The sequence below is a fragment of the Narcine bancroftii genome, chromosome 3 (genome assembly GCF_036971445.1).
Source record: "Narcine bancroftii isolate sNarBan1 chromosome 3, sNarBan1.hap1, whole genome shotgun sequence".
Taxonomy (NCBI): Eukaryota; Metazoa; Chordata; class Chondrichthyes; order Torpediniformes; family Narcinidae; genus Narcine; species Narcine bancroftii.
Window position 1 is genome coordinate 344,262,710 of NC_091471.1, and position 13,503 is coordinate 344,276,212.

General features: G+C 41.9%; 1 protein-coding gene across 6 annotated transcripts in view; it reads right to left on the bottom strand.

Annotated features, from left to right (window-relative positions):
* b3gntl1 (UDP-GlcNAc:betaGal beta-1,3-N-acetylglucosaminyltransferase-like 1) overlaps positions 1 to 13,503 on the bottom strand; it is a 392,999-nt gene that overhangs the window by 356,474 nt on the left and 23,022 nt on the right. For all 6 annotated transcript variants that reach the window (XR_011354723.1, XR_011354721.1, XR_011354724.1 and 3 more), the window contains one exon: positions 7,413 to 7,478. Coding sequence is in view for 1 of the 6 variants with exons in the window: in XM_069929539.1 (XP_069785640.1) it covers positions 7,413 to 7,478 (66 nt within the window). In the remaining 5 variants the exon portion in view is untranslated. The remainder of the gene's footprint in view (positions 1 to 7,412; positions 7,479 to 13,503) is intronic.

Sequence of the window (13,503 nt, forward strand, 5' to 3'; positions counted from 1 at the left end):
CTTTGGCTTGGCTTCGCGGACGAAGATTTATGGAGGGGGTAAAAGTCCACATCAGCTGCAGGCTCGTTTGTGGCTGACAAGTCCGATGCGGGACAGGCAGACACGGTTGCAGCGGCTGCAGGGGAAAATTGGTTGGTTGGGGTTGGGTGTTGGGTTTTTCCTCCTTTGCCTTTTGTCAGTGAGGTGGGAGTAAAATAAAAACATCCTCAAATACCATCCACAGTGTGGTGATCAGAATGCAATCTGTGCCCTAGTCCTATCAGACTGTTCATATTCTCTGTTTTGACCAGTAGAGCATTGTCTGTGACAGTGGCCCTCAACGTCTAAGCCGGGTCCTCACCCTGGATGAGACATATAAGGCAATCGAACAACTGAAAAGTGGCAAAGCAGCAGGTATGGATGGAATCCCCCCAGAGGTCTGGAAGGCTGGTGGCAAAACTCTGCATGCCAAACTGCATGAGTTTTTCAAGCTTTGTTGGGACCAAGGAAAACTGCCTCAGGATCTTCGTGATGCCACCATCATCACCCTGTACAAAACCAAAGGCGAGAAATCAGACTGCTCAAACTACAGGGGAATCACGCTGCTCTCCATTGCAGGCAAAATCTTCTCTAGGATTCTACTAAATAGAATAATACCTAGTGTCGCCGAGAATATTCTCCCAGAATCACAGTGCGGCTTTCGCGCAAACAGAGGAACTATTGACATGGTCTTTGCCCTCAGACAGCTCCAAGAAAAGTGCAGAGAACAAAACAAAGGACTCTACATCACCTTTGTTGACCTCACCAAAGCCTTCGACACCGTGAGCAGGAAAGGGCTTTGGCAAATACTAGAGCGCATCGGATATCCCCCAAAGTTCCTCAACATGATTATCCAACTGCACGAAAACCAACAAGGTCGGGTCAGATACAGCAATGAGCTCTCTGAACCCTTCTCCATTAACAATGGCGTGAAGCAAGGCTGTGTTCTCGCACCAACCCTCTTTTCAATCTTCTTCAGCATGATGCTGAACCAAGCCATGAAAGACCCCAACAATGAAGACGCTGTTTACATCCGGTACCGCACGGATGGCAGTCTCTTCAATCTGAGGCGCCTGCAAGCTCACACCAAGACACAAGAGAAACTTGTCCGTGAACTACTCTTTGCAGACGATGCCGCTTTAGTTGCCCATTCAGAGCCAGCTCTTCAGCACTTGACGTCCTGCTTTGCGGAAACTGCCAAAATGTTTGGCCTGGAAGTCAGCCTGAAGAAAACTGAGGTCCTCCATCAGCCAGCTCCCCACCATGACTACCAGCCCCCCCACATCTCCATCAGGCACATAAAACTCAAAACGGTCAACCAGTTTACCTATCTCGGCTGCACCATTTCATCAGATGCAAGGATCGACAATGAGATAGACAACAGACTCGCCAAGGCAAATAGCGCCTTTGGAAGACTACACAAAAGAGTCTGGAAAAACAACCAACTGAAAAACCTCACAAAGATAAGCGTATACAGAGCCGTTGTCATACCCACACTCCTGTTCGGCTCCGAATCATGGGTCCTCTACCGGCATCACCTACGGCTCCTAGAACGCTTCCACCAGCGTTGTCTCCGCTCCATCCTCAACATCCATTGGAGCGCTTTCATCCCTAACGTCGAAGTACTCGAGATGGCAGAGGTCGGCAGCATCGAGTCCATGCTGCTGAAGATCCAGCTGCGCTGGGTGGGTCACGTCTCCAGAATGGAGGACCATCGCCTTCCCAAGATCGTGTTATATGGCGAGCTCTCCACTGGCCACCGTGACAGAGGTGCACCAAAGAAAAGGTACAAGGACTGCCTAAAGAAATCTCTTGGTGCCTGCCACATTGACTACCGCCAATGGGCTGATATCGCCTCAAACCGTGCATCTTGGCGCCTCACAGTTTGGCGGGCAGCAACCTCCTTTGAAGAAGACCGCAGAGCCCACCTCACTGACAAAAGGCAAAGGAGGAAAAACCCAACACCCAACCCCAACCAACCAATTTTCCCCTGCAGCCACTGCAACCGTGTCTGCCTGTCCCGCATCGGACTTGTCAGCCACAAACGAGCCTGCAGCTGACGTGGACTTTTACCCCCTCCATAAATCTTCGTCCGCGAAGCCAAGCCAAAGAGAAAGAAAGACAGGTCACCTATAACAAACCGACACACCATCAGCAGTGGTGAAGGTGGAAGTCAACCCTCTTCCCAAACCACCAAAGGGATTTTTAAAAATTTTGGTTGGAATATTTGAGAATTGCTTTTTTGCCATCAAATTTACAACCTTGTTTTGTATATTATTATATCAGTAATATTTGGCTTTGCAACATTGCCAGACACCCATGGAAAACCCAGCTACTGTAAGCTGTTTTAAACACCTCATCAACCTGTTCAGTGATTTTTAAGGAGCTGTATTCTTTTCCTTCCTGCTTCCCAGTATCGTCATTATTGCACTTTCCTTTACCAGATCACACTTCCCGTGAATTTCAATCGGATGTACAGATGGCCATAAGTTGTAAAGGTTGCAAGTCGAAGAATACTTGTAGTCTTACCTTGACTATCTTATCTCCCCAATCTGATCCCTTCCCACCTACATCCTCAATACCTCACATGCCCTTCAATGACCAGATTCCCTCAACTGGACCATCTCATCTTCATGATGGATGTCCAATCCCTTTATATTCCCCATACAAAAGGTCTTAGAGGACTTTGCTTCTTCAGGACGAGAGACCTGACCAATCACCCTTCACCACCACCCTCCTCTGCCTGGCAGAACTTGACCTCACTTTAAACAACTTCTCCTTTGACTCTTCTCATTTTCTCCAAATCAAAAGAGTAGCTATGGGTACCCATTTGTGTCCCAGCAACATCTGTCTGTTTGTGGGCTTTGAGGAGCCATCCATGCTGCAAGCCTACACAGGAAAGACTTCTCAATTCTCCCTCCATTATATTGATGACTATCATCAGGGCTGCCTTATGCACCCATGATAAGTTCGTCAACTTCATTCACTTTACTGCCAACTTCCACCCCAATCTCAAACTCACCTGGTCTAACTCTGACAACACTCTTCCCTTTCTGAGAGGCAAGCTTCCACTGACATATATTACAAACCCACCATCTCCCACAACTACACTTCCTCACACCCTATTCCCTTCTCGCAATTTCTCCACCTGCACTGCATCTGTTCCCAAGTGCAGATCTTCTGAAATGTCTGCCTTCTTCCACCTACATGGCTTCCCTCCACCACCATCAGCTCGGCCTTCTCCCATTTCCCTCCACTTCGTGCTCATCTGTCCTGGCCCCCTCAACACAGGATTCCCTTTGTCCTTGCCTACCACACCAGCCTCCATATCCAACACATTATCCTCCAGAATTTCAACAGGATCCATTATCAGACACATCTTTCCCTCTCCTCCCGTCTCAACCTTCTGTGGGTGCTGCTCCCTCCATGACTCCCTCGTGCACATCTCTCCCTACCACTGCCCCCCCCCAACCCCTTTCCCTGTTGCCACCATACTTGTGCCAACATCTCCTCCCTCACCATTGTCTGGGGCCCCAAACAGGCCTTTCAAATGAAGCAATCGTTCACTTTTGCATCTGCAGAATTGATTTACTGGATCCAGTGCTCCCTTTGTGGCCATCTTTACATCAAAGTACTGGATACAGACTGAGAGATCACTTCGCTAAGCACCTTCACTCTGTCCGCACCAGTGACAGGAACCTCCCAGCGGCCAATTATTTCAGTTCTGTGACCCACTCCCAAACTCACATGTCTATCCATGACCTCATGTACTCTCCTACCAAGACCCGTAAATAGGAGGAACAGCACCTGATTTTTCATCCAGCCAGATATCATTAACATTGACTTTCCCTTCTCCCCCCCATCTTCTTTCCCTCAGCTCTCCACCCTCTTCCCTCTCTAATCACCTAGCCATTCCTTCTCCCCTTGCTTACTGCTGTGCCCTCCCTCTCTGCTCCACCTACTGCCTTTGCTACCATGATCCTCCCCCTCACCTTTTTTATTCAGACGCCTGCCGACATATTTCCATACTTGAGGGCTCAAGCCCAAAATGTCTCCAGCAGTGAAGTGAATGAAGTTGACGAGCTTATCATGGGTGCATAAGGCAGCCCTGATGGTGTTTTTACCTCTGCCCGTGAAGGCTGCCTCTAGAGATCCTCTAGTTGTTCATTGTTTGCTCAAGATTCCAGCACCTACAGCCTTTGTATTTCCCTAGTCTATGGTCAGGGTAGTTCAGGGAGGTTTAAGAGCGTGATAGCTCCTGGGAAACAAAAAATGTTCTTGAGGCAAGAAGTGCTGAATCTCTGGTGTCTGTGTACCTTCTGTCTGAACACAGCAGCCAGAGCAATGGGTTCCTTCTTGATGTTCACCACCTTCCTCAGGCAGATTTTCACATAGATGCCTTCAATGGACCAGCTGTCAGTGCTTGTAATGGACTTGACTATGTTTGCTACTTCCTTCAGCCTTCTCTTTTCTGGGCATTTGAATGTAACCATTCAGGGACTTTATCAGGCAACTGTGCTGGAAGTGAAGATTAAAGCAGTGCTCCATCTGGAATAATCTTCACTGCAGATTATTTAACTGTATGAAGCATGGTAAAGTAAGCTTAGTAAAGCAGTTTAGATTTTACAACATTCAACTCCACAAAATTTACCATTCAAATATCCTCTAGTCATCCCTAGAGATTTCAAATTTCAATGAAGTTGTTGGTCGCCTCTCCTTATTCTTTCTTCGCTAGCTCAGCATCAACCTTTGCCCAACTCTACCTCTTAACGGCAGTGTATAAATTCTAACAAGTTTCCTCAAACATGGTTGCATGGACTGAAAGCAGAGGAATTGAGATTTGATGAAAGCATAGTTGGAAAAGTTGAGCTCAAAGGACGTATTCTAAATATCTGGAATTATTTAAACAAAAATGCTTAGATAAACATTTCTGTAACAGTTTTCAGTGTTTAAAAGATGTTTATAATGTTGCAATGTTATTAATATAACCAAACATTTATTGCATACTCCAGCTTTACACACAAAAACCTGCAATATGCTGAACCTCATTATTCTCCAGTCAACAATGTTACTGCAGTGAAAAGAGTTAACTCACTTCATCGAGGGACCGTAACAGCAGGAAGAAGAGTCTGAATTGTCATCAGTCAAGTGTCTCATTTGTGTACTTCCTCGATGCAATGATAAAGACAGCAAAACTACAGGAATCTAACATGTATGTAAATGTATTTGAAAGACCAAGAGTTGATAACCCATTTTTAGCTGTCATGGTTAAATGAAATAACCAATTCTCAATTTTACAATGTAGATGTAGTTTTCATTTATCTAAGTAAAACACCACAATGGAAGTGCAAATTAATCTTCCTGTAATTGTGCAATTTCTCCTGCAAAAGGCATGTCATCATTAAGAATATATTAATGAAAATCGATCCTTATATCTTCGCTAGATATCTTCTGGTGAAATTGTATTGAGCAGGTAAGTTAAATTGGACAGGGAAATATTGTGTAATGTGTTTGGACAAGTCAATATTAACCATTTAGAAAACCAGTTAAAAAATTTAAGTATGCACATAATCAAAGAACAGGAAGAAACAGAACCAGGAAATGCTGAGTATTCTCAGTAGGTCAGGTCATCTCTGTGAGGAGAGAATCAGAGGTAATGTTTCAGGTACACAAAACAACCTGCTAGCATCTGTAGAGGTAAGGAGACGGTCAAGGTTTTGGATTGAGTGGATTCTTGTTTTCGATGTGATCAGACGGCCAATACTTTTTTTGCATACTGTTTGGCTTTGTGATCGATTACAACAGTTTTGGAAAGGTATTCAATCTATTTTTAACAGTTTAACATGCAATCATTAATTGATTTAGGTTTAGAGGATTATCAGATTTCCTTTATCTATTTAGTTTTAGTCGTGGCTAAGAAATGTATAGCACTTACTTGGAAAGATAAAAATATAAAAATATACTAACTTTAGATAAGTGGTATTTGGAGATGAAATTTTGTTTGACTATGGAAAGGATATCTTTTTCAATTCAGGATAAGATGTCTTTTTATAAGTTAAAGTGGACTCCGTTTGCTAATTATATGCATTTAAGTTTGATTTAAATATATGTTTAAGCGTGATATTTTAGTATTGATAAAAAAAAATTTTTGTTGTTAGAATTTTTTTTTAGGTTAAGTTTTATCTCTTTTTTTGTAAGTGGGTATTTTTTTCCATATATAATATTGTTAATTTTATTAACTCTTCACTCTTTATTTTGGGGGGGGGGGGTTGGACTAATTTTAAGTTAGATTACTAATATTGTGTTACAATTAACGGGGGGGGGGGTTATTTTGTGTAGTTTTCTGATGTAATATTGTAATCATACCATTTTTTTTTTAATTTTTCTTTAAATGTAATTCTCTATTGTATTCATGTTATAAAATTTTAAATAAAGTCTTAAAAAAAAAAAGGATTTTGGATTGAGTCCCTGTACCAGGACAGAGAGTGGAGGGAAAACAGCATGCAAAGGAAAGAGGTGAGACAGGGTGGAACCAGGTTTGATGGAAAGTGCTGTATGAACCCAGCCGATCTCAACACTGGCCGAGTTCCTGCAGCGTTTCTGTGCCTTGACAGCGTATGCAGACTTTCGTGTTTCACTCCAGGAATGATGGAGCCAAGTGGGGAGAGTGGGAGGGCAGAATTTTAAGAGGCTCGGATGGAACAGACAAGTGGAAAAATATGGGCAGATGGAACCTGGTGAGACTGGAAGTTATGACCATTGACAATTTTTAAACGGACCTCTGCATTTGAAGTCAATAACAACTGATCAAATCCGTAAACAAAGCAAAACCAAATATCACAAGGAGACTTTACAATACATAATACATTATTCTTTGTGTATCATTGAATGAGAGCATCAGAGAGATCTATTGAAAAACAGGTAAACTAAACAAATAAGCCTGCACAGAAGTGAAGCTTCAGCTCTTCCAGTTTCCAAATAAAAGGTCAACTGGTCAGAGGCAGGGCAAATTCCCTGGCCTGTGCACTGCTACTTTGGTCAAATGTTTGCAAGGCTGCAACACGGATCAACCACAACGTGCAGACATCAAGAGAAATTGCTTCTCGATTTTTTAAAAATTTAGACATACAGCATGGTAACAGGTCACCCCACGAGTCCGTGCTGCCAAATTACATGCAATTAACCTACACCCTCGGTAGATTTTTTGAACAATCGGAGCAAACAGAAGGACCCCACTCAGACACGAGAACATATAAACTTGTTACGGACGGTGCGGGATTCAAACCCAGGTCGCTGTAGCAGCGTTGTACTAACGGTGCCCCCATCCCACACCCCCAAGTTAAAGATTGCAAGAAAATAGCTACCTATTTGAAATGAGCAGTTTCATTACTTACACAGCGGGGGTATCTGAGGGCAGCGTCATGCTGTAGTCTCACCCTCTGTGGCATCATGACATCATCCTATGGGAAATAACACTTGTTTAGCACTTCAGCTATTCAAATTTGTCAACAGAGAAACTGGTTAAAATCATTAGACTTCAACCAAATCAAAACTTGGGTTACTTTAATGTGGCACAGCTATAATATCCACCAATCCCACACCATCTAAATAGCAATGTAACAATTTGGAAATTATTTTGTCATTCTTGGGTTAATGGACGTGTAAAAGTAGCCATCTATTTAATCAGTTCAGGAGGGGGAGTCACGTCCATTCTCCACCTCTTCAGGACATTTCTACCAAAAAGGACTAGTGAGCTCATCAGAATTTATTGTCACGAATATGTTACAAAATTTGTTGTTACGTAGCAGCTTCACTGAAAACATTTATATAAACCACCTTACAACAATAAATTTAAAAATAGTACCAAAGGTAGTGTATTTGGTTCATTCAGGAATCTGATGGCAGAGGGGAAGAAGCTGTCCTTGCGCCGCTGAGTGCTCGTCTTCAGGCTGCTGTACCTTTTTCACCCCCGATGGGAGCAGTGTGAAGGAGGCATGGCCTGGGGTGGTGGAGGTCCTTGAGGACCTCTTGTAGATGTCCGAGATGGAGTGAAGACTAATGCCCGTGATGTCGTAGGCGTGGAGATTTTTTATTTCCTTGACCATTGGCACCTCAATACCAGGCAATGATGCAACCACCCGGAATGCTCTCCAGATTACACATGCAGAAGTTTTGAGAGTCTTTGCTGACGCCAAATTTCCTCAAACATCTCAAAGTATAGCTGAGGAACCTTCTTCATAATTTGAGGTAAAACACAGGATTCTGTTGACACCATAGTTAAGTGAAAAAAATGCTGGAGAAACTCAGCAGGTCAAACAGTGCCTTTATGTAGCAAAGGTGTGAAGGAATACAAGAGATGTCCGAACCAAAGGGGGGGGGGGTGATGATGAGAGTGGAAGATCATAGGTGGAGGGGGGGGAGGAAAGGAGGCTAGGCTAGGTGGGAAGAGAGAAAGGAAGTAGGAACTGGAATAACTAGTCAAAGGTTGGGGGAGGGGTGGGGGGGGTGGGAGGCAAGCTGATTAGTGGAAAACAGTGAACTCAATGTTCGTTGCTTGGGATAGGAGAGAGCCCAGATGAAAAATGAGGTTTTGTTCCTCTAATCTGCAGGATGGGGTAGCATGAAAGGCCATTGCCAGACGCGAGCTTGAGAGTCTGACTCAGAATTGAAATGGTTGGCTACGGGGAGGTCGCCGTTGTTGCGGACGGAGAGGAGATGCTGGGCAAAGGGATCTCCTAATCTGCAACCGGTCTTTCTGATGTGGAGAAGGCCTCAGAGGGTGTACCGGATGCAGTAAATGAGTTCTTTGAAGGCACAGGTGAAGTGTTGCTTCACCTGTAGGTCTTGTGGTGATACGACCACCAGCCTACTCCAGGGGGCGATCCCCGTACCTGCAGGAAGACCACCTAAGGGGATGACTCCAGCTGGCTGGCTGTCAATCAGCCGACCTGAATATAGACCTGAGCTGGCCCCTCCTGAGCCAGTCACACAGAGAGCCACCAAGGCATGAACTCGTGTTCTGCCTTTTACTGGAATAAAGCCTGTTGTACAGTCTTTTGAGTTTTGTGCTTGCCTGCTGCCATCTCAGCTCACCACAGGTCTGCTTGGGACCTCAGACTGTGGCGAGTAAGAAGGTGTGGGTGCAGGTATTACACCTCCTATGACCACATAATTTCATTGACATGGAGGCTCCAAGACAGGTCTTCAGAGATATTGACACCCAGGAATTTGAAGTTCTTGACCCTCTCCACTACTGAGTCCTCGATGAAAACTGGTTCGTGTTTTCCTGAATTCCTCCCATTTACATCAAAAAGAGGAAACTTTCAAATGTGCAACAGTTAAATGGATAAAATCAGCTAAATTAGGCAAAGTACCCTTCAGACACTACCAATATCAGTGACTCAGAGGTTTTTCCAAGAACAAATTAAACGTCAGATAATTTCTATGTAATTTGTTCTGAGCTTCCCCAGATCTCTCCAAAAGGGTCTTACTTTAGAATATTCCCAAAGAATATCTCCATAGAAAAATCAACATGGAAATATGAGTTGGGAAGTTTACATTTCCCAAATTTTAAAAATTATTATTGGGCAGCCCAAACTAAATTTCTTACCCTCCCTATTTGAAGGAGAAGATAAATCTTCATGGGTAAAAATAGAACTATATAAAATGGGAGAGAAGATAGAAGATGGGATTCAAAATTAATATCTGGAAAGAAAGAATCCCCCTTGTTAAAACATTTAATTAATACCTGGAGTAAAATAAATGATCAGATGAGTACTAAGGGAGAAATATCTCCAAAAACATCCCTGACTCAGAATAGAATGAAAAATGGGTAATAAAATTTTAAATAGCTGGTCCCAAAGAGGGATCAGATTTATCAAGGATTGCAGGGGAAACTCGTGCCATTTGAACATTTTAAAAAATAAGTTTGATATTGCTAATAACACAATATTCTGCTATTTTCAGTTAAGAGCATATTTAAGGTATAAATGATTATCAAAGTGTAGTGATGTGAAGACTCGGATTCGAAAGAAATATACTTTAGCAATGCATTTACCACTTCAAACGGGAACTCAAACAGAAGGTACACACATCTCGACAAGAAATGGAAATCAAACTTGAATACAAACAATGGTGATCAAAACTGGTCCAATTTATGTCAGAACTGTGTGACAAATACAATAAATGTGAGATTATAGAATGCTTCAATAGAATTTTTTTTCCATCAGCTATTTCTCACACTGCAAAAATTAAATAAATAAAAATCAGTTATTTCAGATCAATGCTTTAGGTGCAGCGAGGAGATAAGAACTTCTATTCAACTTGGGCATATTCCAAAGTAAGACCCTTTTGGAGAGATCTGGGGAAGCTCAGAACAAATTACAGGAATCCAACTTCCACAAAAACCAAAATTATTCTTATTAGGGAATATTGCCGCTATAAGATCCAAAATGAGATTATCTCAACATCAAACAATATTTGTTAAGAATTAATTGACAGTAACCAGAAATTGTAAAGCAGTTACTTGGAAGTCTGATTCCAATCTAGGTATAGCCCGTTGGAATGTGGAAATGCATAGCTGTGTTCCCCTTGAGAAGATTACCTATAACTCAAGAACCAAATTTGACATGTTCTTATAAATATGGCAAGTCATATTTGCAAAATGTAGGTACAAATTTTTAATTGTGTCCGATCTCACCCACGAGACCCACACTAATACCCCCCTTGAGATCTGAAAATTCTGAAAAAGTGAAATTTGTGGGTGAGATGACAGACTCCCAACAAACCCTGTTTCATTCTTTTCTTTTTCTTTCTATTCTTTATTCTTTTCTTCTCTTTATTTCTTTCTTTGGGGCTTATTTTTTTTCTTTACCTTATTTACTTTTCATGGTGGGGGTGGGGGGACTTGGGGATTATAGCCATCATATATCAAAGATTATTATTTTTACTGTATTCAGTTTTTACTCTTTTTGTTGATTCCATGTTTGGTATATAAAATTTTTTTTAAATATTCAAAAAACGCAAAGGGCTTACAAAAAAAATGATCATCTCTTATAATTTTTAAATAGACTATAATGACTGTGTCACGAATTAATCAGTCCATTTCAAGATCAATTGGCCTTCAGAAGCAAACCTGGCTGCACATGTCTACACTGGTGATTGAGTGGATCCAACACACTGTCAACACTCTCCCCATACTTGTACTAATTTGGTCCAGACGCCTCAGTGGAATTTCTCTCGCTCTGACTCGGGAAGTATGCAGCAAGGTACAGCGACATCTCCACAGCCAGTAGGCATGAAGCAGGCAGAGAAGTGAGACAATACCCACTTCTCTTGCAGAATGCCCTAATGGACTTTAAACTGGGGGCAGAAACATATCCTGGTAAACTGGCCCAGAATATTTAAACCTTTGACATTCTGATATTGGGCCGAATTGTGATTCGTAGTTGCTGATCTTCAACCATCTGCCACTGGAGAAGGTACAAAACTCACGGAGCGAAGATGTTGGCAAGTCCATCACTGCCCACTGTTGCCAACAACCAATCTGAATGCAAATAGATTCGTCGAAGTGATGCTCAAAGCATTACACTTGGAAATCAGCCTCTCTAATCCCACACCAAGTCAGATGCAATTTTGGCAATAATATTGGTAAGCTGGCCCACTCTTTCTAGAAGTGAAAGGCTGCCTTATCCTCAGATTGGTCAAAATGCTTGAGTGGTATGATTGATGCTTCTTTTAAAACATTTTTCTGGGTCCTGCTCAATTTGAAAGCATCTAAATAATCCTTTAAAATATAAAATACCCAACAGAAAGCAATGTTATTCATGAGACCAGCTTTAATTAACAGCATGGCTTTTTCTTTTTCTACCCATCTCACCAAATTTGTTTGTCTATTTAAAGCAGATCAACTTCCAGATACATCCATAAAATCCATATCTTGTGAAATCAGACACAGTTTGTAATATCTCCCAATGGAGTCCATTAATGGGGCCCAGTCTTGCTGGGATTACATCATGTTGCACTTGGGCAATCACATCTTTGCTATATCAGACCTCATTGGTCACAATCATGGGCCAGCAAATTAAGAGGAAAAAGGTAAAGGTTAGATTTTCTGGAATTACATTCGTTTATTAGAGTTAGGGAGATGCAAGCTATTCAGCTCACAAAGTCTACAAGCAGCATTATTCACCATTCACACCGATCTCATATTTCAACCCCATTTTAATTCTCCCCACATGCTCTTCAACTCCCCCAGATTTACCAATCACTGACACACTTGGATTACTTTTACAATTGGTCAACTCCCAAGTTGGGAAGAAGGGGGAAGAAAACAGTAGCAGTCTCGAGGAATCCCACACAAAATCACAGGGAAAATAGCAAACTTCATGCAAACATCAAGAGTGAACCGAGTCTCTAGCATTGTCAAGCAATCATCAATATATTTTTTTTTTAATTTTGTTTAAGTATCTTTAATATGATGGTCAAAAGCATTTAAAATTGTAGAAAGCTTATTGTTTTGACAGCTGATAAATTTCTGCCCCAACTGGGAAAGACAGGGCATGAGGTAGGGTTTCTGTTCACCACTTCATGGCTTGGTCATTGACAGGTTTATTTAGTGGGCCAGCAGGATAAATCTCTAAGGCATTTGAGCTCCAAAGACACAGTAACCTCTCATGCAACTCGAGCCATGGTTAGAGGTTGACATAAAGTGTTACCTTTCCATGTATAATATTTGAAGTGTCTTTCTGTTAGATCAGATTTATTTGACGTGGGATAAAATATCTTGTGCACGTCATCAGAGAGTGGAAACCAAATCAAATTCATAAAACAACTCCTTTGTCATAAAAAGGGGAGCAGCAAGGGAACCAAATGTTTAACATCTACGCTAACTAAAGTATTAACTTTTACTTGAGGACATAGAATGTTTGGAGCAATGAAGCTGATGAAAAATCAGCAAAAATCTATTTAAATATTTGGAGTCAATTTGGTGAGATGCAAAAATGGTAATCTTTGAAGCAATGTTGCACTGGAAGTCTCTGAAGAGGAAAAAAATCCCTTAATGCAGAATTAAATATCTATAGGACTGCACAAATCTATATGACTGGCCAAGCAGAAATTTTTGATTATTGTTATCTTCCAAATGAAACCCTAGTCTCCACAGTTAGAAAGCAGAGTTTGGAGCAAACTCTGGCTTCGCTTTATCTGAAACTTGTTGTTCTCCTACTGCACAATGGTTTCCTCTTGAAGCACTTCCACAAAATGAACAAAGCTGCGAGCCATTTCATTGAACCAGACGTACTGCACACCAATGAGGAAACTGCTAACACACTATGGAACAGCTACAAGTGCACATCTCGCTATAGTTGTCATGTGGCAATGCTTATTGAATCTTCAAACTGAAGGTCCCAAATGGGTGGCTGTGCTTTTTTTTTAATTGCATTGCCATGCAATATACTATATATATATATATATATATATATACCC